This window comes from Gekko japonicus, unplaced genomic scaffold (assembly GCF_001447785.1).
Source record: "Gekko japonicus isolate JY-2015 unplaced genomic scaffold, Gekko_japonicus_V1.1 scaffold2116, whole genome shotgun sequence".
Lineage (NCBI taxonomy): Eukaryota > Metazoa > Chordata > Lepidosauria > Squamata > Gekkonidae > Gekko > Gekko japonicus.
Genome location: NW_015160285.1, coordinates 86468 through 110223, shown reverse-complemented (window position 1 = coordinate 110223; position 23756 = coordinate 86468). Strand labels below are relative to the sequence as shown.

General features: G+C 44.2%; 2 protein-coding genes across 2 annotated transcripts in view; one reads left to right on the top strand and one right to left on the bottom strand.

The window, feature by feature from the left end:
* The first annotated feature begins 9864 nt into the window (after nt 1-9864).
* Nucleotides 9865-17967, top strand: PSMC3 (proteasome 26S subunit, ATPase 3). Its single transcript, XM_015415605.1, has 12 exons — nt 9865-10021; nt 10196-10276; nt 11199-11324; nt 11828-11932; nt 12766-12828; nt 13633-13770; nt 14024-14167; nt 14738-14886; nt 16357-16450; nt 16586-16731; nt 17285-17366; nt 17546-17967. Exons 1-12 carry the CDS (start codon nt 9995-9997, stop codon nt 17654-17656), a joined length of 1266 nt encoding a protein of 421 aa, XP_015271091.1. The 5' UTR covers nt 9865-9994; the 3' UTR covers nt 17657-17967.
* Nucleotides 17968-19595: 1628 nt separating this feature from the next.
* LOC107114154 (transmembrane protein 178B-like) overlaps nt 19596-23756 on the bottom strand; it is a 15527-nt gene continuing 11366 nt past the window's right edge. Inside the window, exons 4-5 of the mRNA XM_015415596.1 lie at nt 21368-21505; nt 19596-19916 (exon numbers count right to left, since the gene is read on the bottom strand). Of these exons, the coding sequence (XP_015271082.1) occupies nt 19672-19916; nt 21368-21505 (383 nt within the window). The 3' untranslated portion in view covers nt 19596-19671. The remainder of the gene's footprint in view (nt 19917-21367; nt 21506-23756) is intronic.

Sequence of the window (23756 nt, the reverse complement as noted above, 5' to 3'; positions counted from 1 at the left end):
GTCCCATTAGTCTATATTGTCTTTAAATGAACTTGAGGGGGTCTAATTAAAAGGAAAGCAGAGGAACAATATGGTATGATTTGCACATGTTAACTTGCACAGATATAAAATAGCATTCACATGGATCCAAGGTATCATTTGCAAACTGAATTTTTGAGATGACACCATTATGTTTGCACATTACCACTGTGCTAGCACTATTGCTGTGTGTTGTGTCTGTTAAGGGCCATCAAGTTGCTTCCGACTTATGGCAACCGTATGAATTAATGTCCTCCAGAACGGGCTGTGGTGGCTCAGAGTTTAAGATGCTGAGTTGCAGACTGGAAGGTCTGTAGTTCGGCAGTTCGAGACCCGAGTGTGCCGCATGATGGAGTGAGCTCCCGTCTCTGGCCCCAGCTCCTGCCAACTTAGCAGTTTGAAAGCAAGAAATTGCAAGTAGATAAAGAGCTACCACTTTGGTGGGAAGGTAACATCGTTCTATGCGCCTTGGCATTTAGTCATGCTGGCCACATGACCACAGAAACGTCTTCAGACAGCGCTGGCTCTTTGGCTTGGAAATGGGAGGTGAGCACCGCCCCCTAGAGTCGGATTCAACTAGCTCTCAAGCAAGGGAAACCTTTACCTTTTTAGAAAACATCCTATACTTAACAGCCTTGCTCAGATCTTGCAAACTGAGGGTTGTAGCTTCTTTGATTGAGTCAATCCATCACATGTTGGGTCTTCCTGTTTTCCTGCTGCCTTCATCTGTGGCTAGCATTATTGCTACTGCCATTGATATTGCTAGCAAAAGCATTAACACATTTAATATTGCAATACCACTATAAGTATTTGCGATAATAGAAGAGGAGTGCTTGAGTTTTGATAACACTTCCCCACCATGTTGGTATCATTATGTCTCATCCCCATCCTTTATTTATCTTATTTATTTCATGCTGCCTTTCCACACACTCAGCATCCCCAAGGCAGTGCACATAAAAACATTAAAACATTCGAGCACTTCAAAACATGTAAAATTATGAAATAATTCAATAAAAACACAAACAAACAATACTGGTGTTAGGGAGGAGGGCCAATGGGTATGCCTAATGAAACAAAAAAGTCTTCTTCCCCTGGCAGAAAAACCAATAGAGGGAGACAGACAAATCTCCCTGGGGAGGAGTTCCAAAGTTTTGGTGCCACCATTAAGAAAGCCCTTTCTCAGGCTACCACCCATCTAGCCTCAGATGGCAGGGGCAACTGAAACCGGGACTCCAAGGATGACCAGCGTGAATGGGTAGGTTCATATGGGAGAAAGCAGTCCTTAAGCTATGTTGGTCCCAGGCTGTACAAGGCATTAAAGATAGTACCAGCACCTTGAATTGAGCCTGGAAGCAAATTGGAAGCCCGCGTATGTGGAACAAGATGAGTGATATGGCCCCTATGATCCACTCTAGTCAATACCTGGCCACAGCATTCTGTACCAATCTGCAGTTTCAGAACAGTATTCAAAGGCAGTCCCACGTAGACTGTAATCTAATCTAGGTGTTACCAGGGCATGCACCACACTGGCAGGACCACAGTGGCTAGAACTTTTCCACCCAGGAAGGACCTCAACTGGCCCACCAGCCAAAGCTCATGAAAGGCACCTCTGGCCCCCACTGCTACTTTTTATTGAACAGGAGGCCTGTGCCCAGGACCACCCCACCTTTCTCCCCAATGGGAATATAAGAAGAGTCCTGCTGGGTCAGACCAGTAGTCCATCCAGTCCAGCATCCTGTTTCACGCAGTGACCAACTATTTGCTCTGGACAGCCAACAACATAGCATAGAGGCTTTGGCCTTTCCCAATGTTGCCTCTTGGAACTGGTATTCTTTAGCTACCATAGCTAGTAGTTACTGAGACCAGTCCTCCATGAATCTGTCTTGTCTTCTTTTAAACCTGTCTGCCTGGGGCCATCACCACATCTTCTGGCAGCAAATTCTACCTTTTAATCACTCATTGAGTAAATAAGTATTTCTGTTTGTCCATCCTGAATCTATTGCTCATCAGCTTCACTGGATACCCTTAAGCTCTGGGATTTTGAAAGAGGGAGAAAATGGTCTGTGCAATTTCTCTACCCTGTGCATAATTTGATAAACCTCTATTCTGTCCACACACACCACTTACTCTTCTAAACTGAAAAGATCTTCAGCCTTTCCTCATAGGAAAGGTGCTCCAACCCTTTAATCATTTTGGTTGCCCTCTTCTACACTTTTTCCAGCTCTGCAATGCCCTTTTTGAGATACGGTGACCAGAACTGCACACAGTATTCCAAATGAAGCCACACCATAGATCTATACAGGGTCATTTTAATATTGGCTGTTTTATTTTTGGTCCTTTTCCTAATAATTCCCAGCATAGAGTTTGCCTTTTTCACTATGGCACCCTGGGTTGACACATCAGGGGTGTCAAACATGCAGCCCGGGGGCCAGATCAGGACCCCGGGAGGCTTCTATCAGGCCCGCGGTGGAACCGGCTTTCTTCTGCTGCTTCTTCCAGTACTGTTGCTGCTGCGTCATCATAGCTTTGTAGCTTACAGATACACACCTGAACAGCATACTCAAGATTGCAACAGCACAGACATTTTGATGCAATAATTAGGAGCAAGAGGTGTCAGTTATCAGTGTTAAATAAACAAAATATTGCAAGAATGCTAATGTTTTAAGCATGTTTTTATTTTAAGTTTAAAAAATCCTTTGTGTTTGTGTCCTTTATAAAGTTTATATCTCCGCTACCTGGCATTACATTTTATGACACACATGGCCTGGCACAACAAGGTCTCATATATGTCAGATCCGGCCCTCATAACAAATTAGTTCGCTACCCCTGACTTACATTGAGCTATCCACTGCAACCCCAAGATCTTTTCCCCTCTCAGTGTTCGCAAGTTCAGACTCCATTTGCTCGTACTTGAAATTGGGACTTTTGTTCCACTGTGTATCTCTTTACACTCACATAAACTGAACTTCATTTGCCACATTTGCCCCCTCACACAACTTGTGGAGATCCTTTTGGAGCTCTTCAAAGTCAGCCTTAGTTTTTACCATGCTGAATAATTTTGTGTCATATGCACTTGGCCATTACCCTATTCACCCTCTGTTCTAAATTATTTATGAACAAATTAAATAGCACCAGCCCCAATCCTGATCCTCATGGGACTCCACTGCTTACTTCCCTCTATTCTTGCTCTGTTTCTTTTTGTTTAGTCAATTTTTAAGCCACAGAAGGACTCATCCTCTTATCCCATGACGACCAAGCTCACTCAAGAGTCTTTGGTGGGGGTGCCTCAGCAAAAGCCTTTTGAAAGACCAGGTATATAATGTTTACTGGGTCACTGTAATCTATGTGTTCATTCACTTTCTCAAAGAAATCCAAAAGGTTGGTGAGGCAGGACTTTCCTTTGCAGAAGCCATGCTGATTTTCCCTCAGCAGGCTTTGATCCTGCACATGCCTAACAATTCTATCCTTGAACAAAGTTTCTGCTAATTTGTCTGGGACAGACGTTAGGCTAACTGACCTGTAATTTCCAGGTTCCCTTCTGGACTCCATTTTTAAAAAACAGTATAACATTTGCTACTCTCCAGTTCTCGAGTACAGCACCCAGTTTTAGTTACAAGTTACGAAATTGGTTAGTTGGTCAATAATTTCATATTTGCGTTCCCTAAGAATTCTTGGATGTATGCTATCAGGACCCAGAAACTTAATTGCTTTTAATTTCTCCAATAGGTCTGAACTTCATCTCTCATTACCTCAGGGACAAACTACAAGGGACGGCAGGCATGTATCCATCCTGTGGCTACTAATGCCATTTTAAAAGCATTTGTATTTCTTTAAAAATTGCTGTGAGGCCCCAGTCCAGATTGGGTGTGCAGCTCAATGGCCTCAGATACTCTTGTTCCCCTCCCCCAGCACCTTTTCAGATGCTGAAACAGCCCACCATGGCATGTTTACACTTGAAAAGACATGAGGAGGAAACAAGAGCTCATGGGGCCATGGCGTCACGTCCTGACCCAGATCAGGCTTTTAAAATGGCATCAGCAGCCATGGGATGGATCCATGCCTGCCATCACTTGTAGTTTCCTCCTCAGTTGGACCCAGTTCTTTGGATTTCATTCCGTAAAACAGTTGCTCTGACCTAGGTACATGACTTACATTTTCCACAGTGAATACAAATGCAAAGAATTCATTTAGCGTCTCTGCTTTAGCATCTTCCTCCAGCAAGCCCTTTATTCCTCAGTCATCCAAAGGCCCAGCTGCCTGGCTGGTTTCCTACTCTGCATATGTTTAAAGAAATATTTATTGTCTGGATGCTTTTAGCAATCCAGTCCTCAGATTCTCTTTTCACATGCCTAACTTACACTTCTTTTGTCAGATGCTGTGCTCCCTTCCGTTTACTTCATTGGGGCAGATCTTCTACCTTAAAAAAAAAAACCATTTTTTAAGGCTTCCTTGACTTGGGTTGTTAACCATGCAGGCATCCTTTTAGACTTGGTAGTACTTTTGTAAACTGGGGAATGCATTCTATCTGGGATTCCATTAGTGTATTTTTAAATAGCATTGACACATCCTCTAGGGATTTGATTCTCTTCAGTCAAAGCAGTTTACATTGTTCTCCTCTCCTTCATTTATCCTCACAACAACCCTATGGAGTAGGTCAGTCTGTGTGACTGCTCTAAGGTTGCCTGGAGATTTTGGAGTTAGAGGCTGAGGGGTGGGGTTTGGGGAGGGGAGGGACTTCTTTGAGGTATAATGCCATAGAGTTCACCTTACAAAGCAGCCATTTTCTCCACGTGAACTAATCTCTTTTGCCTTGAGATCAGTTGTAATCCCAGGAGATCTCCAGCCATCACCTGGAGGTTGGCAGCCCTAGATTGCCCCATGGTCACTCAGCAGGTTTACATGGCAGAGTGAGGATTTAAACCTGGCTCTCCCAGATCCTAGTCCAACCACTGCACCATGCTGGAACTACACTTTAACCAGGGCTATTTTGGGGCAGGAACGCACAGGAATGGAGTTCCGGCTGGCTCCCGTGTTGGCCACGCCCAGCAGGAACTCATTAGCATAATAGGCCACACCCAACAGCAGAAACTCATTAGGATTGGCTACATTAGGGGTGTGTGGCCTAACATGCAAAGAAGTTCCTGCTACAAAAAAAGCCCTGGGTTTTGATAATAAACAAAGTAAATAGAATAAGAAGCAAAAGGTGGGTGTGGCTGGGTGACCACACTTCTGGTAACATGGGGGTGTGGCCTAATATGCGAATGAGATGTGCTGTCAGGGTTTGACCTAATATGCTAATATGTTTCTGCTGTTGGGTGTGGCCTATTATGCTAATGAGTTCCTGCTGGCCTTTTTCTACAAAAAGAGCCTCCTCAAAAATAGTCCTGACAGAGCTTTGACACTCTAGTTGTGATGCATTTGCACAATGAGGAGGAAAAACCATTGAATAATTCACATTCATGGAACAATGTTTACATGCCCTTAACTGGTTTTTTTAATTAGGAGCCATCCCTCTTACAGAGAAACAATGAACAGGAAAGGGAACCTTGCTACTAAATTGAGACCAAGTCTAGCTCTGGACCACTTAAATCACAGATAGCACTTCTGCTTGTGCTATGATAGTAGGTTTGAGGAAGAGAGGAAGTCGAGGAAAAGACTGTGCTGGATTCTACCTACCCTTGTAGGCTTGGTTGCCTTTCTACTAGCTTACAGAGATGATAACTGGATAACATTCTTGCCTAAATCTACTTAAAGGCAAAGGCCTGCCATCTCCTGTTGTTCATCAACAAACACAGGAATGACACCAGCAAGGCCTGAACCATGATCAGTGAAGCATACCAGGCTAACTTCTTATCTGTACTTTGCAGCTCTTCAACAGATGTTTCACTACTAGGCATGCCTGAACACCTGCCAGCTCGGTTGAGCAAGTGGGATGAGTCTGAATGAATTTGAATGTGTTTGTGTGCTCTGCACATACAGCTAAGCTCTCTTGCTGCTGCAACACACGTTACTACCTGCCTCCTGCCACCTCCATGTTTTAAAAGGACATATAGTAAAATGGAAATAAATCAGTTCCACATCTTGTGTGATTAGATTTATAAAACAACTGTTTAAAAGGCGTACCTGTGATAAGGTACACACACTGATAACTCTTATGTGGCCTTTAGCATATTTTCTGGTTGTGCTAAGCACACGACAGAATGAAAAATACCACTCTTCAGGGAAACCTTCCGTTATCTTTAGAATTTTAAGTAGCTTTTTAGCTATCACAAATCTCATTAGACAAATGCAAAAGCAACGTGAGCCGTTGCACTGACTATAAATTCTCTGATAGGCATGTGGCTGCTAGCAGGATAATATGTAACCCCTTTGAAGTGAGTATCCCTTCCATTTTATTTTTTATTTATTTATTGGACTTATTAATCACCCAGTCCCTGCAAGCACAAGGCTCTGGGCTTATGTACAACAGTTAAAAAACAATGTTAAAATCAATAAAATCTATATATCAGTTACAGAATCTCAGGTGGCATCAATATTTCTTCTTGACCCACTCAGGACTATGTTGCCATTTCTTGGGCAGGGCAAGGAGGGGGCCAAAGCGAAAAGATGGAGGAAAGGATAAGGGTGCCAGCTATGATGGAACCGTTGCTGTCCTCAACCGAAGGCCTGGTGGAACATCTCTGCCTTACAGGCCCAGAGTTATTGCATTAATTCCCACAGGACCATGGTGGTGACAGGATGGAGCCAGGGCCGAAAACACCCTGACTCTGGTTGAGGACAGCTGGACATCCTTGGGGCCAGGAATCACCAGTAGGTTGTTTTCTGCATAACGTAATGCTCTCCCAGGGACATACCAGAAGCATTGTTCTCTGCATTTAATGACTGAATTTACTCATAGGAAGTATCAAGTAATGTTTCTCTAAAATTCAAGCAATAGCAATTTAAGATAGGATTACTGCATTTTCTGAGCAGTTTGTTTCACACCTAAAAGCAAGAGTAAAGGTAAAGGTTCCCTTGCTCGAAAGCCAGTCGAATCCGACTCTAGGGTTGCGGTGATCATCTCCGTTTGAAAGCCGAAGAGCCAGCGCTGTCCGAAGACGTTTCCGTGGTCATGTGGCCGGCATGACTAAACACCAAGGCGCACGGAACGCTGTTACCTTCCCACCAAAATGGTACCTATTTATCTACTTGCAATTTCTTGCTTTTGAACTGCTAGGTTGGCAGGAGCTGGAACTATAGATGGGAGCTCACCCCATCATGCGGCACCCGGGTTTTGAACTGCTGAACTACTGACCTTCCACAGCCTGCAGTTCAGCGTCTTAACCACTTGAGCCACCGCAGCTCCTCAAAAGCAAGAGTACACTGTGGTAAATTACTAGTTAGGTTAAACTAGACAATGCTTTTTGCTGCACATGAGCAAAGCTTCCATTTAATTTCTGGTGAGCTGCTAAGGCCCATCAGGGTCTTCTCCAGTGAGTGCTCCCTTCTCATTTGGTGGCCAATGATTATTACAGACACTTTAACAAATGGATTAAGTGGTTCAATTGCTGCTTGGATAGAGCAGGTATGCATGCTACAAAGTTAACTAGAAACTATGTAAGTAACTCAGTCAGATTTTAGAGATCCTCCCAGGCAACATCTGCAAAGTAAATAACCCTCTTTTCAAATATTATCAAATATTAGAAAATCTTTAACTCCAGTTGAGTACCTCAAATTCCTGGCTATGGACTTATGTCATTCCACTGTATTTGGTTTTAGTTTTTTCTTTATTTTGATTTCTATGCCACCACAGTGTACAGTAGAGACTACAGTTCCAGTGAGGTACAGTTGAAAAAATGGTGTCTTCTAAGAGTTATCTAGTTCAGACAGACCAGGAGACACCTTTCGAGAAAATTGAAAGGAACTATGAGTACTCCCAAACAGACGCAGGTGGGTAGCTGTGTTGGTCTGAAACAGAACAAAGTTTGAGTCCAGTGGCACCTGTAAAACCAACAAAGTTTTATTCAAGATATAAGCCTTCATGGGCACACATACTCCTTCAGATACATTGAAATGGAAGTTACCAGTCCATACATATAGGTAGAGGGTGAGCTGCAAATTAGCATACAGCATAACAAAGGTGTTTAACAGATACAAGGATTAAATTGGAATAACAAGGTCAGTTTATAAGGTCACTATTAGTTTGGGTTTAATTCCAGGGGGAAACATAGTGAAGGAAATAAATATATCAGAATCGGAGAATGATGGGCAGATGTACCCTTCTTAACTGTGGAAGGCCCATCAATCTCCAATTTATGCCGTATGCTAATTTGCTGCTCCCCCTCTACCTATATGTATGGATTGGTAACTTCCGTTTCAATGTATCTTAAGAAGTGTGCATGCACAAAAAGCATATACTTTGAATAAAACTTTGTTGGTCTTCATGGTGCCATTGGACTTGAACTTTGTTCTGCCCCAAACAGGCTGCAAGATGTTTTGATACATAAGGACGATTAGTGTTTAAGTAACTTAGGCCCCGGTCACACGGAGGATTTGCCGCACTAGAGGCACGAGTGTCAGGTGTTTTTTCGGGGCACAATCACACCGCAACATCTGGGAAGTGTAGCACACCCGTGGCCAACCCGTGGTGTCCCGCCGAAGATGCACAGTAAAAAAGTACCTCGGAAAGTGCACCAGTATCCGGAAAACGCGGGGCAGGGGCGGGCGTCTGATCGCAGGAGCGCTTGTATCCCGTGGCATCCGGCGCCCGTCTACATCCCATCACAAACCGGATGTTTTTCGTAAACGCATGCGCACAAACACATAACTGAAAGCAGTGCTGCTCTGCGGAACTGCGCATGCACACAAATGCGAAACGCTTGCCACGCGCCAGCATCGCAGTGTGATCGCCAGCTAACAGCCTAAGCGCAAAGCCTCGGGGAACGTATGATCGGGCTACGCTTTATTTTGCTCCAGGGTGAACAGTCACTCCCCCGCATTATGGCCTTAGTTCCTTTCGTGCTAGTGTAATGTAGTTTTTCATTCTCTACTGGTACTGGGAGAGGGTACAACTTATCAATACCTGCTAGAGTTATAACAGAGTTTTTAAAACTTATAATTAACTAGTTTTATTTTAAGCAGCCACTGGGTCTCTGTTTTATTATGTCTAGAAAAAGAAATCAACCCTCTGACTTCTGTAGGCTTCCATACAGGGTTCCCATTCCCCAAAGAGGGGGCAGGGGATCCCCTGCTTTGGGGGGCTTTTGCCCACCACCAGCCCGCTGTCTGGCGGAGAAACCCCACCCCCAAACAGCAGGTCACACAGCAACATCCTCAACGCAATTACTTCACATGGAAGTGACATCATCATGTCGGGGACATTGCACGGCAACACTCTGGTTTGGGGGCAAAACTCTGGTTTGAGGGCAACTTACCATAGAGTTTTGCCCACAAACCAGAGCATTGTCCCCCGACGTGATGTAAATTACCGCGCGTCACACCCATTCCAGTACAGAATATACACCGCTCCTGGTTGCAGTAAAGCCAGCTCTAACTATAGTTGCATTCCGCTCGCCTACATGTTAATGTGTTCTGTATTTGCTGTAAAAGCAGAAATCTAACTTAAACCGGAAGCTAGCGGTCCTTGTTCTCTCGTTATTTTGTCTCTATGGTTTGCAAACCTTTCGCGCATCTGGCCGTTGCCCCACTCTAAGATGGCGGCAGGACCTTCATCGTCGACTCTAGGCTATTATTCAGCGTTTTTGAGCGTAGTCACATGACTCAACAAAAAAGCGTGTGTTTCGACTATCTCGGTAGTTTCGACGATTTAGCGTTGTCCACCGGGCTGACAAGAAAGAGGGGAAAGGAAGCCGGGGACTGCGTTCGAGTGAGAGCCGCGTGCGGCGTGACGTCAAGAATAGTCACTGGAGCTACTTCTCTCGCGGGTGTGGAATCGGCTGCTTCAAACACGCAGTCTCCCTGTTCTACTGAGAGGGAAATGGCGTCGGTCTGGGATGAGGCGGAGGTAAGGAAAAGGGGGAACCGGTGTGGGGGGGGGGAGAGGTTCCTCTGGGTGCCAACTGACCTTCCTCCTTCCCCACCACCACTCCGGCCCGTCGGAGGTGTCCTCAGAAAGGTCCCAGCGTGTTAGCGAGCGGGGTCGGCGCTGCTTTTGCCATGACGGTGTATTTCTCCACAGGATGGAATTGGCGAGGAGGTCTTGAAGATGTCCACGGAAGAGATCGTGCAGCGGACCCGCCTGCTGGACAGCGAGATTAAGGTGCAGTTGAGGAGGGCTGGCCTAGTCTGTAATCCTCCTTTCATATAAACTTGGTGTCATGAAGTTCTTTTCCCCTGCCAGACCTTTCCAGTTCTGCTCTTTTCCACCAACCTGCTCTGGGTGTACATGCTCTTGTTATGGACTACATCTCGTGTTCTGAGCCCACTTCTAGTCCACCCCTTTGGATCGTCTGAAAGTAGCACTATGATCAACTAGGGGTGCCAGCCTCCAGGCCAGTGGCTGGAAATCTCCTGGGATGACAACTGATTTCCATGCAACAGAGATCCATTCACCTGGAGCAAATGACCACTTTGGAAGGTGGACTCCAGGCTCATAGCCATGGGGGGCCCTTGGGGCAATGCTCCCTCCCGAATTTGCCCTGCCCCCTCAAGTGGTTAAGACACTGAACTGCAGGCTGTGGAAGGTCAGTAGTTCAGCAGTTCGAGACCCGGGTGCCGCAAGACGGAGTGAGCTCCCGTCTTCTAGTTCCAGCTCCTGCCAACCTAGCAGTTCGAAAGCAAGAAATTGCAAGTAGATAAATAGGTACCACTTCGGTGGGAAGGTAACAGCGTTCTGTGCGCCTTGGTGTTTAGTCATGACCACGGAAACGTCTTCGGACAGCGCTGGCTCTTCGGCAACCCTTTACCATCATCCAGTGCCTCAAAAAGTACTCTGGATGGGAAACACTGACCTGTTTTAGTGTGCTGATATGTAATTTGTGCATCATAGAAGGCAAATCGTCCTATTGCGTGCATTTATTTACATTTTAGGGGCCAGGTTAGTCTATTTATTTTATGTAGGTTTTTGAAACAAATTGTTTACTGCTCTGCTTTCTCAGTTTATCTGCTTCCTTTTTTCTTGACTTGATAATGCTTTAAAAACAGAAGTCCTTTGTTAAATAATGGTATGGGCTTCTTTACAGATCATGAAGAGTGAGGTGCTGAGAGTGACCCATGAGCTACAAGCCATGAAAGATAAGATCAAAGAAAACAGTGAGAAGATAAAAGTGAATAAGACCTTGCCTTACCTTGTTTCCAATGTCATAGAGGTAAGTTTTTTATGCTAATAAAATTGAAGCTGTTACCACAGATAGCTTTCACTGCAATATGAGAGATTCGTTTGGTATTTTGTGAAAAGGACTGGTGGTTGTTTCACAATAATAGTGTCAAAAGGACAAAAACTGTGTATATAGAGAGGAGATGATGATCAACATCCTAAAAAATATACTGTCTAGCTCAAAGGTGTGTGATTTGCTAAGCTTTAGTAGATATGCATCTGGTTATATATTTTTATTTAAGCTTTTTGGAGTCATGAAACTATTGTGCTGTCAGTATGGCCTGTCTGATATTCTGTTTAGGAGCCATATCATAGAGTCATGGAATCATGGAAGGGACCCCCAAGATCATCTAATCCAGCTCCTATATCACCGAGCTGCTCCTGTGCCATAAATATTTTCATTGATGTACTCTTTAATTTCTTTGCAGCCTCTGCAAATACTATATGCCTCACATTAGATCAAGTACCCTCCTAATAGTCCCTTTGTATCTCTAGCTGCTGGATGTTGACCCTAATGACCAGGAAGAAGATGGAGCAAACATTGACCTAGATTCTCAAAGGAAGGGCAAGTGTGCTGTCATCAAAACCTCTACTCGACAGGTGAGAACAGTATGTAGAGACAGTAAGAGTTGGAGCCAGAGTACTGTGAGTGGAGCTCTGCTCACATAAATTTTTCCATCCCCCCCCCCAAAATGGCAGATCTCCATCCTTCCTACAGTGCTGCCCTGGGGTGGGGGGAGGTCAGAAAACCCTCAGCAGCTCTGCTGGGCAGATTTGGGTTTTGTAGTGGGAGGGTAGAGTAATTGAAAATTGTATATGTGTGCACATGGGCTTGCATCCCTGTAAACAGAAGAAATCTTCTGCTGGCAGAGAGTAGAATCATAGAATGTTAGAGTTGGAAGGGACCTTGCAGGTCATCTAGTCCAACCGCCTGCACTCTGCAGGAGCATAGCCGAAAGATAGCCCTGCAACATACCCGAAAGATGGTCGTCCAGCCTCCATTTGAAAACGTCCAGCGAAGGAGCATCCAACCACCTCCCGAGGCAGTTAGAACTTTGGTTCTAGTCTCCTGTCATTTATATGAAAACATGTGATGCTGCCTTGTACTGAGGTAAGACCTTCAGTTATCTAGCAGAGCATTGTTTACTCCCAGCTAGCAGCAGCTCTTCGAAGCATGTGCTATCTTGAAATTGTTGTAACTGAACATGTCATGGATTGGTTTTTTTCAAAGCACAGACTTTATCCAACCCCTTTCCACCAGATTCACTGAAACCTCATTAAAGATGTAGACATTCTGCCTCACCCTGAAGGCTTTGTCAGGGATTGGGACCCAGGGCATCTTCCTAAGAAAGACTCATACTCCCAGATCAAAATGCCAGGCTTCTGAAGTCCAATTTTAACATTTTGTTTCTTTTTTTCTTCTTCTTCAACAGACCTACTTTCTGCCTGTGATTGGATTAGTTGATGCAGAGAAACTGAAGCCTGGAGATCTAGTGGTGAGCAGTTTCTATTGTACACCAGCATGAGCCGCAACATGTACTTACTGGGTTGGTTTTCTGATAAATCACACTCCTCACCAGATATCTTTGAGGACAGTTTCCCATGAAAAGCATTCATACAGCACCTTAATAATCTTGGTGGATCCCCAGTAACCTTTATGTTCCTCAACTATCTGTCAGTTGTTTTATTAAATGTCAACTGTTCTATTAAATTAACCAGGGTATATGTGAAGGCTGTACAGTGATGTAGCTTGTGGTAACTTTTCAGTTTTGGCTGAAATATTTAAGAAATCCAGAATTTTGCATACACCCCGAGTTACTTCGCAAAATAACAGCTTAGTGTTGGTTTAAGGAATGCCTTGATAGAACTTTTAGTGCTCAAATAGTAAATCAGTAAGAAATGTAGAGAGAACTTTGTTCTCAGTTCATGCCTTGGACTAATAATTCTTACAATCCAGTTGAATATTCTGTACCTTTCATGGAGATCAGTGACTATTATGCCCTTTTCCCCATTTTGTAACTGCTTGCCTTTTAAATAATAAAACATCCATCTCATGTTTCTCAATGCCAAACAAGATCCAAAATGAACCCAAAGCAGCAACATTTGCTAAAGTCTTCTAATGTCCTAGAACAACATGTCTACATATTTACGTTGTCCTATTTCTCCCATGCCACTGGAAACTCTGATTCTGTCCCCACTACCCCATGTTCTTGCAGGGTTTATAGCCATAACAAATGTGAATCTGAAAAGACCTTGCTAACAGGAACAAAGAAGGATAATAATTGGCTTTTTACTCACAGGGTGTCAACAAGGACTCTTACCTGATTCTAGAGACTTTGCCTACAGAGTATGACTCGCGTGTGAAAGCCATGGAGGTGGATGAGAGGCCTACAGAACAGTACAGTGACATTGGGGGACTAGATAAGCAGATCCAAGAGGTGAAAACCAAGAGACTACTGCATGCAAAGAATATTAAGTTGTATGCAAAGTGGAGTACAGCAGATCCAAGAGGTGAAAACCAAGAGACCAAGTTGTATGCAAAGTGGAGTATGGGCTTTAAGGCGTGTGGTGGGGTCTTTTGGTTTGTTTGGTGTGCTTTTTTTCCCCTGCTGTTGCTGCTGACAGTAGAATTTGGTGCTTAAGGGGACAACACTGAAGGCAGATTTAATTATCTTTCTATTTTTTTAACAGCTGGTAGAAGCCATTGTCCTGCCAATGAATCATAAAGAGAAATTTGAAAACCTTGGTATCCAGCCTCCTAAAGGGGTTCTCATGTATGGACCTCCAGGAACAGGGAAGACCCTCTTAGCAAGAGCATGTGCTGCACAAACAAAGGTAATTCATTTCTTATCAGTTTCCTAAAGGATCTGCTCTCCACTTTGGTTATAGGGGAGAAAGGCAATGTTGTGTGGTGATATGCATTAGGGTACTTCATAACTGAGTACTACATGCAGAAATCTGAATGCTTTAATACTCCATCTGCATATCTTTAACTAGGTATCCCTCCCTTGTGGCTAGATCCAGAAGAGAGAGAGCACCACCCCCTGTGGTTGTACCTGCTACTGATGGTCTCAGCAGATAGAGAGCAAGGAAGTAGATAGGCACCCATCCACAGTGCCCAAATACTTACAGACTGACTGGCATTCTTCTCCCCAGGGAACATTTCGTATAATGAATAATGATATTCATCTGTATTAGATCTTGATTTCTGTGGCCTGCTTTAGGAATCAACTTGTGACTGAAAAGTAGGATGAAAGTATAATAAATCTGCTCTACTTTATATAAATGGAGACTCCTAGGATGCAGAATCTGGGTTTATTGCTTACTTTGTTTGCTAGGTTATCTAATTTATTCAGAACTCTCCAGCCTTGCATCTGCCTTCCTTTTCATCTGTCTGCCCTTTAGGCTACGTTCTTGAAGCTGGCTGGTCCACAGTTGGTTCAGATGTTCATTGGTGATGGTGCCAAGTTGGTGCGAGATGCCTTTGCACTAGCCAAGGAGAAGGCACCTTCTATCATCTTTATCGATGAACTAGATGCCATTGGCACAAAGAGGTGAGACCTTTCTATAGAATCTGAGCTAAATACTCAGGATCTTTTTTCCATGTCAAACACATAGGGAGTTTCCAGGAAAGTTTGTTCTTTAGCATTTATAGGATCCTTCATAATTCTTCAAGGGCACATAATGTGCAAGGGAGGAAAGAGGTTTTTGTAGTTCAGTACAAATACATGTCATGGGACCACTTCAGAAGATTTTCTGAATTTACTTCTCATGACAGAACTGTGTGGTAATAACAGGGATCCTTCTTGCAATCTGATACAGTTTCAGTTGAAATCATACCCCCTGGCATTAGTTGCAGGTATAAATCTATAAGGTGTATGTGCCAATACTGAATTATTTCAGACCAGAAGGGAATGCGTCTGAAATTATATAAGAATCAACTTATGAATTCCATATTACTACAGCTCTGTGTGTGAGTCAAGAGAAATTTTAGATTAGTTTGAGAGTTATTTTTATTTATGCAAATGTTAATGTTATTAGTCATGCAAGATTAGGAACTACTTTTTATTTGTCTGTGTTTGGTGACAAGAGTTTGGATGCCTCTATATAGCCATGCTCTTTTCTCCTTTAGCAAACTGTTACTGAGTGGGATACATGGATCAGTGATAGAGTATCTACTTGGCATGCAGAAGGTCCCAGGTTTCATCCCTGCCATCTCTAGTTAAAAGGACCAGGTGATGGGATGGAAAAGACCTATCTCTGGGACCCTGGAGAGCCACTGCTAGTCTGAGTAGACAGTACTGATTTTGACTGACATAAGTGGTCTAAGGCAGCTTCCTGTATACTTGGCTTGCAAGAATAACTCTTACTTAACCAGCAGTCTAACATCTTCTACGTTGCCAGTTTGCAAAACGGGTCAGGAGTAACTTAGAGCAACTGCTTATGTCCACTCACAGCCTTCCACAGCTGCATCTTAGCTCTGCAGCCTAGATGTTCAGACTTCCTGTACTATTCATACCCTCTGCATTGAGGAAGAGAAATACAGGAGCATTGGGGGGGTTTGGTTGCCAAGCACAGTTTTACAGTAGTAGCATATTTGTGGTGACACTACAACCATATCATTTGGCAAGTAGGTGATCAGATTTTTGTAGCTTTGTATGGCCCAGTAACTTTTTTAAAAAACCTGCTGTCCCATTTTTCTGGCTCCGCATAGCTACAGCAATACACAGCTTACATAAGATCATCCTAACCAGCCAGCCACTACCTCAGTCAGTCCACTATTACTGGCTTGGAAAGGAATGGTGTCTTTGTGGTGACACTGCTACCCCCTCCATGTACCTTGACCTTCTATTTTACTATGATGATATGGAAGTACAGGGAAGATGTTTTTGCCTGTCTACTGGTGCCATGTTTGAATTGGATTTATACATTTATGTCAAAGGTGAAATGAATGAGTTTTTGTTTTGTTTTTCAGGACATCAGTTGGGGTAACAAAGCTGACTCTCTCCTGTGATTGTTTTCAGATTTGACAGTGAGAAAGCTGGTGATCGGGAAGTTCAAAGGACCATGTTGGAGCTGCTGATACTTGATGGATTGCAGCCCAACACTCAAGTCAAGGTAATTTTCGCTATAGATGCATACTACATAATAACTTAGAAATTTAACTCATGAGGGAGGTCTTGGTAGATTCAGCTGCATCCAGCATACAGAATCCTCTGTTTGTTCCACTCCATAGTAATCTCCTTTGTCTAGGTGATTGCTGCAACTAATCGGGTGGATATCCTGGACCCTGCTCTACTTCGCTCAGGCCGTCTAGATCGAAAGATTGAGTTCCCAATGCCCAATGAGGAAGCCAGAGCCAGGATAATGCAGATCCATTCACGCAAGATGAATGTCAGGTATTGATGTTAAAAAAGAAGGAAACCAATTTATTTTCAGTGAAAATGGTCACATGTTGGTAGGCCACTTATTGTTTTCCCTTCAGTATTGATAGTAGATTTTAGATACGGCTGAGTGCGTGCTGTGACTGATAAAATGGAATGGGCCATTTATTAGCCACACAATTGGGCTTTCTGAGAATCTTGGCTTTCATTCTGTTCCCACCCACCCCCCAAGTTATAGCTATTATGCCTGAGAAAATATATCTGAATGTGTGTGGAGCACTTGCTGAAGCCAGACTGATGGCTGAAATAAAATTAGAGTTTTGCTGCCCTTCTTGTCCTATCTTACAATTAGCAAGACTGGAATAAATCCTACAAAACAAGACACTATGGATACTGGACAAATATGCATAATTTATAGAAATTGCAGAATTCAACCTTTCCTGTTTGCAGAATTTTAAAAAAAAATCAGCACAGAGCCTTCTCAACCCTGGCTTTATAGTTTTTAAGATGTTCTCAATGTACTTGTTCCTCTTCAGTGGAAAGATATCAATATAATTGTTCTCTGCAGCCCTGATGTGAATTATGAAGAGCTGGCTCGTTGCACAGATGACTTCAACGGTGCACAGTGCAAGGCTGTCTGTGTGGAAGCGGTAAGTAGGTTTGGCCAAGTTGCTTCCATGTTATGTTTCCATTAAGAAATGGTAGAAATTAATTCCATTAGCAAATGTTGAACTGGGGAGATTCATGGTAAATGCAGTGTGGCCGTGCCAGGATGTGTGATATGTAGTTGAGTCTCACTTCCTGGACTTTTGTTTTCTTATTGGGGCAGGGGATGATTGCACTCCGCCATGGAGCTACAGAGCTCACCCACGAAGATTACATGGAAGGAATCTTGGAGGTTCAAGCCAAGAAGAAAGCCAATCTTCAGTACTATGCCTGATACCTCAAGCTGGATATGAAAGCCTGGGTAGAGAGGCTGAAATCGAAACCGCTGGAACTGAACTGTTGTATTTTACTTAATGGGAAAAAAATAAATCTTTTGCTTTGACACAGGCAACTGTTATATGGCTACAGATGAGGAAAGGGGAGCGAACTCCCTACGATGATGTCCTAATGCATGTATGGTGCATATCCCATGTCACTGGTGTAAAATGCTGGAGTACGCAAAAGAAGTTCAAGCACACTGTAAGCTGCATATGAGGCTAATGATACCCTACCTGTACCCTCCAATACCACCCCCCCTAGGACATTAGAACACTGTGCTCTACAACCTGCCACAGTATTCTTCAAAGTACCTATACACTGGAGCTAAATGTACTGAGTTCACCTGCCAAAATTAGGATGTACTACTTGTCTGCTTTGACTACTGGTGCTAGTATGGCTTTTCACTTTGAAGTAAGACAGGCTCCATATTAACATGCAGCTTAATCGCTGGGAAATGAAGAGGAGACTGGTGGCTGAAAGGAGTCACTAGTGCGACTGCAGGGGGGAAAATGTGGCAGTTCCCCACCTGTGCCAGAGGCAGTGTGCTAGGGTTAAGATCACAACCTGCTGTGTCTCCGTAGAACAGAACTTCCATCTGCTCAGTGTACTCAAGCCTTTTAATTTAATGCCTGTTGAGACTTACAACTTCCATTTTTAAAAAAATCACACTTTCCATGAATACAATGACTTTAGCACTGAGTAATTAATTACATGCCACTTAAAAATACAATGTAAACAGCTCTCTAAAAAAAGGCTCCTGTGCAGTCTTTTGGGGAGACAGAAAAGGAGCACAGCACAGTGAGGACAGGCTGGTGCTCTTCTCCTGCCCCAGCACCATGGTTGATGTTCCTGAGTTAGCCCCAGTTCTGCTTGTCAACAAGCTGAGTCCCTTCAGTAGAGAGAGAGAGAGCTTCCTTTTCTCCATGTTGTGAGAGGATGTCACTGAGGGGCTGTTGAGTTTTTCAGTTTCTGTGCTCATCTTGAATACTCATCTTCCAAAATAATAATCATGAATGAATCTGTATTTTCCACATTCAGTCTGAAGAGTTGGCAAAAGTTCATTTGCTACCACATTAGTTGCTATGACTGCATCATTTGTAGGACAGTAGCCCTGGTTCATTTGCTGGGCTGATTCAGTTTTATCTACTTTGCTTCCCCCTGAAAAGCATGAATTTCACAAGCTAGGAGCTTGATTTAGTTTTGCACATATCCATAGAAATCTGTGAACTGAATCACAGCTGCCTGCCCTCTTGTGGAAGAATTCCTTCAGCACCTAAAGCCTGTATGCACATTTTTCTAGTTTGTCGGAGCATTGTTGCACAAGTTATTTTACGAACAACTTCTGTCATAGGTACTTGGCTTCCAGAACTGACAAGATTCAGATACTGAGTAGTCCGGGACTTTCCACCCTCCCTGTCTGGATGGCTAAAACCCCTCTCAAAAGAAGCTGGTGTTGAAAGTAGATTTGATGCAGTAGTCAGTGCTACACTTACAACAGCATTGTGTCTCTGCTGTAGAGGAGAATCAATACTGAGGCTGGGTGGAGTTCCCTTCAGCCTTCACCTCTGACTGGAACTCAGAGTTCTGTCAGAAATGGAGCTCTCCAAGGTCATGGGATACCAAAGGGAATTCACAGTGGCTTCTGCTTCTAGCAGAAATCTGATTCAACATAACAGTACATAGACCCTTACAGCATCACACCCAATTTAACAGAAAACGTTCCTTTAGGCAAGCCAGAAGCAAGAAATAATCCTGGCCAGTATAGTTGTGTTAAAGACAAGCAGTCTGAAGAATCCAAGAGTGATGTTCCTAGAGGTCTTTGTCAAAGCAATTTAAATCACTTAGATTGTTCCACAGAGGGGGACCACCCTTCTCTATGATTCTCTGAGGCCCGCGCTGTGTTGGCAGCACCCTACTGCTGGAGCTGGACTGTGCTTGCTAGAGTCTCTTGTGCTCTTCTTTCTGTAGTTATCACACGGCACCATTTTCCTGTCTGGGTTTCTGTACAACAGTCCGAGGGGTATTGAGGGAGGGGGCTAGTGTGCATAGGAATCCAGCCAGAAGCGTTAGTCCTAGGCCTCCCCAGGCACAGAACATGGACCAGCCATAGCCATGACTGATGTCCTCTGGCAGCCCATAGACATAGCGGGGGTAACGAGACAGCTCAAAGTTTATTCCAGCCACACATGTGCAGAGGGAGATGATACAACATGTACCTGCAGAAAAGGGAAACACAAGGGTGAGGAACACTGGCAGATAAAGATAAATGTCATTTATCATCACCCCAGCAAAGAGCAAGATCATATCTATAAACATATTCATACATTTTACAGCAAAAAAACCCAAACCAACACTGCATTCTTCTTTACTGTTATATTAAAATACTTTACATGATGGAAATGTGGCACTAGAATATCATTTGTTAATCTAGGCCAGCAGAAGTTCCCTTACTCTTCCATCTTTGCTATTTAAGATCACAAAGACTGGAAGGATTTATTTTAAACATTACTATAGTTACTATTCTGAATTCTTTCTACCCTTCTGTAACCAGCACCACAGGAAGATGACAGCCTTTTTATGGCTGATTAATAAATCCTGAACAACTGCCAGCCCATCCCTCTTGCTGTACAATTTCTCCAATGTAGAAGAAGAGGAGATTGGATTTATACCCCCTCCCCACAACAGACACCCTGTGGAGTAGGTGGGGCTGAGAGAGCTCTCTGGAGCATTGCCCTTGAGAGAACAGCTCTGAAAGAACTTATGACTGACCCAGGGTTACACCAGCAGCTGCATGTGGAGGAGTGGGGAATGAAACCTGGTTCTCCCAGATTAGAGTCCGCGCTCTTAACCACTACACCAAACTGGTGTAGACAGCAATGAATGTTCCTTGCATGGACTTGGAAGCACAGCCATAATCCTCTTGAAAAGCAGGGGAAATGCACTACTCCATCATGCCTGGATCCTGCTTCATTGGAGGATTTCCAGCTATTAACTGCCATGGCTGAAAACAGAAGAATCCGCACAGAGGCATTCCTCCCAAGGAGCACCGTAAAGAAATTTTTAGCGAACTGTATTTATTGTATTTTATATTTTCTGTGTTTTAGTGTTTTAACTTGGGTATTCGTGCCCCTTGTGAGCCGCCCTGAGCCTTCGGGGAGGGCAGGATACAAATCCAAAGATAAATAAAACTAAGCATTTTAATTGGGCTTTAAATGTCAGCAACTCCTCAGAGCCACTTTGGAGCCCAATGTTTTGGACTGAAAGTAGGGTAAAAGTGCAATAAATTAAAAGTCTAGAGCTGTGCTTTTTTTAGGAATGCTCCTACAGAGTGGGAGCCCACATCTGCAATGGGATTTCATGCCTTTAACCACACACACATCTCTGTAGCAGCCTTGATTGGAATAGCTGCAGCACCACACTGGCTGTGCAGGGCAGGGTCAGTAGCATCACTTGGCCAGTTCCTGGCACAGCCCCATTTTTTTTTTTTCCCTTTTTCTCATCTGAAAATAACATCAAGCATTTTAAACTACAGATGATCTAACTAGTGGGGTTTCATGTTCTATGAAACCAATACGGCTTTGCTTCATTGCATCTCAGGCACTACACCAAATCCACACAAGCCCTTCATTTGCTCAGGAAATGGTGCTGTGATGAGAATAAAACTCACCTCCCATAAGGAAGAGCAGTCCAGCTACATATTGCATGAGCTCATGCTGTTTACAGCAGCCCAGCATGCCAATGATCCACCCAAAGAGGATGATGGAGACGGCCATACCAATGAAGCCAGCTGTCATTCTCCGCAGATCTGAGGGGTTATTGGTGCAGGGAGGAAAGAAGGTGGACATGGGGAGAGGGGAGAGAGAGAGGGGGAGAAAGACCATGCAGAGTAACTTGGGGGCTCTAGAGGAAATCAGAGACAGAACCTTACATTTGCACAAGCAATTTCTCAGCTTTAATGTTCTCAACTTGTGAAATCTTACACAACACTCCAGCACTTCCTAACAATACCATTTCTTTCAATAGCTGCATTGTACGACATTGTGGAACTGGGAAAAACTACAAAGGAGGGCAACCAAGATGATGAGGGGGTTAGAGCACCATTTTATGAGGAAAGGCTGAAGAATCTGGGACTTTTCAGTCTAGCAGAAAAGATGGCTACAGGGAGCCATGATACAGGTTTATAAAATTATATATAGGGTGAACAAAGTGGATAAAGGGAGCCTTTTCTCTCTCTCCCATAATATTGAGGGCACCCAATGAAATTGTTGAGGAAAGGTTCAGAACAGGCAAAAGGAAATACTTCTTTACTCAATGAGTAATTAAACACTGGAATTAACTGCCAGGTGAGGTAGTGATGGCCACAAGCATAGATAGCTTTGAAAGTTGGATAGATAGATTCATGGGGGAGAGGTCCATCAATGGCTACTAGCCATATTGACTGATGGGAGTCTCCATATCCAGAGGCAGCAAACCTCTGACTACCAATTCTGGGAGGCAGTAAGAGGGGAGGGCCTTGGCCTCTATGCCCTGTTTGTCTTCCAGGGCAACTGGTTGGCTGCTGTGTGAAACAGGATGCTGGACTAGATGGACCACTGGTCTAATCCAGCAGGCTTTTCTTATGTTCTTAAATTAGCCACTTAGAAAAACAGAGCCAGACTGGAAGCTTGTAGTGTTGGATCAGCATTGCACTTACTTACCTACTTACTTATTTATTTGATACTAGGAATAAGGCCCGTTGTGGAAATAAATACAAAGAGATCCAGAAAGAAGCTCTGGGAGAGTGCTCTGACTTTGGGCAAACAGTGTCAATTTGCTGTGGCGACCTCAGCAGGGTATAATGACAGAGTCCACTGTTTTCTCCAGAGGAACTGATCTGTGCTACCTGAAGAGCAGTTGTAATTTTGAGTGATCTCTAGCCCTCACCTGGAGATTGGCAACAATTGTTACCCAGGATGAAATGGCTGGTCTGGAGGGTGAAGTCTATGGCATTCTACCTGTCTGAGGTCCCACCCCTCCACAAACCACCCTTTCCAGGCTCCACCCCTCAAATCCCCAGGAATTTGCCAGCCTGGAGTTGGCAACCCCATCTCCTTCCCAGCTAACCATCAACCTACCATTATCTGCCCCTTTGACTTCAGCTGACTTCTGCCCTCCCTTCTGCAGAGCAGTTGTAATTCTGAGTGCTCTCCAGCCCTCACCTGGAGATTGGCAACAATGGTTCCCTATGTGGGACTGACTGGTTTGGAGGGTGGAGTCTATGGCAGTGTACCTGTCTGAGGTCCCACCCCTCCTCAAACCTCACCCTCTTCAGGCTCCATCCCTCAAATCTCCAGGAATTTCCCATCTGGAGTTGGCAACCCTATCAGGACTGGCCCCAATGTGTTTTCTCCCAAAGGCCAAAGTAGGTGACAGGACCAAGCTTAGATGCCTACCAACAGGCACTGAGGGGAAAGTAGGATTGCCAGCTCTAAGGAGGGAAATACCTGGAGGTTTGGGGGGTGGATTCTGAAGAGGGCAGCTGTGGGGGGGGGGCGGAAGGACTCAGCAGGTATAATGTCATAGGGTCTACCCTCCAAACCATCCATTTTCTCCAGGGGAACTGATCTCTGTCATCTGGAGATCAATTGTAACAGTGGGAGATCTCCAGGTCCCACCTGGAGATTGGCAACCCTAGGGGAAAGTCAGCTGCACAGCAGGGGGTTGAAGAGAATGGTTTGATGGCTGCTGGGCCAAGATTGGCAACAATAGTTCCCCAGGAGCCCCATCGTAAATGCACCAAACAATTCCTAAAGATTTTCCAAAACACTACTCTGTTTTGGGCTCCTGGGGAACTTTGAAGTAGCACCAAAGCTTTAAGATCTCTCCAGCTGTCACCTGGAGACTGGCAACAGCTTGTCTGGAGTGTGGGCAGCATGGCATTGTATCTGTCTGAGGTCCCCCTCTTCCTCCTCCTCCTCAGACCCCACCCTCAGCAGGCTTCATCCCTAAAATATCCTGGAAGTTTCCAACCTGGAGTTGGCAACCCTATGTCCTGGAGTTCCAACCTGGAGTTGGCA

What these genes read in the sequence shown, in the direction of transcription:
- PSMC3 (XM_015415605.1), top strand. Translation starts at nt 9,995, where the DNA reads ATGGCGTCGGTCTGGGATGAGGCGGAG. An exon ending in TAGATAAGCAGATCCAAGAG is followed by an intron (nt 13,771 to 14,023) that starts GTGAAAACCAAG and finishes TTTTTTTAACAG; the next exon opens with CTGGTAGAAGCCATTGTCCT. An exon ending in AGGCTGTCTGTGTGGAAGCG is followed by an intron (nt 17,367 to 17,545) that starts GTAAGTAGGTTT and finishes TTATTGGGGCAG; the next exon opens with GGGATGATTGCACTCCGCCA.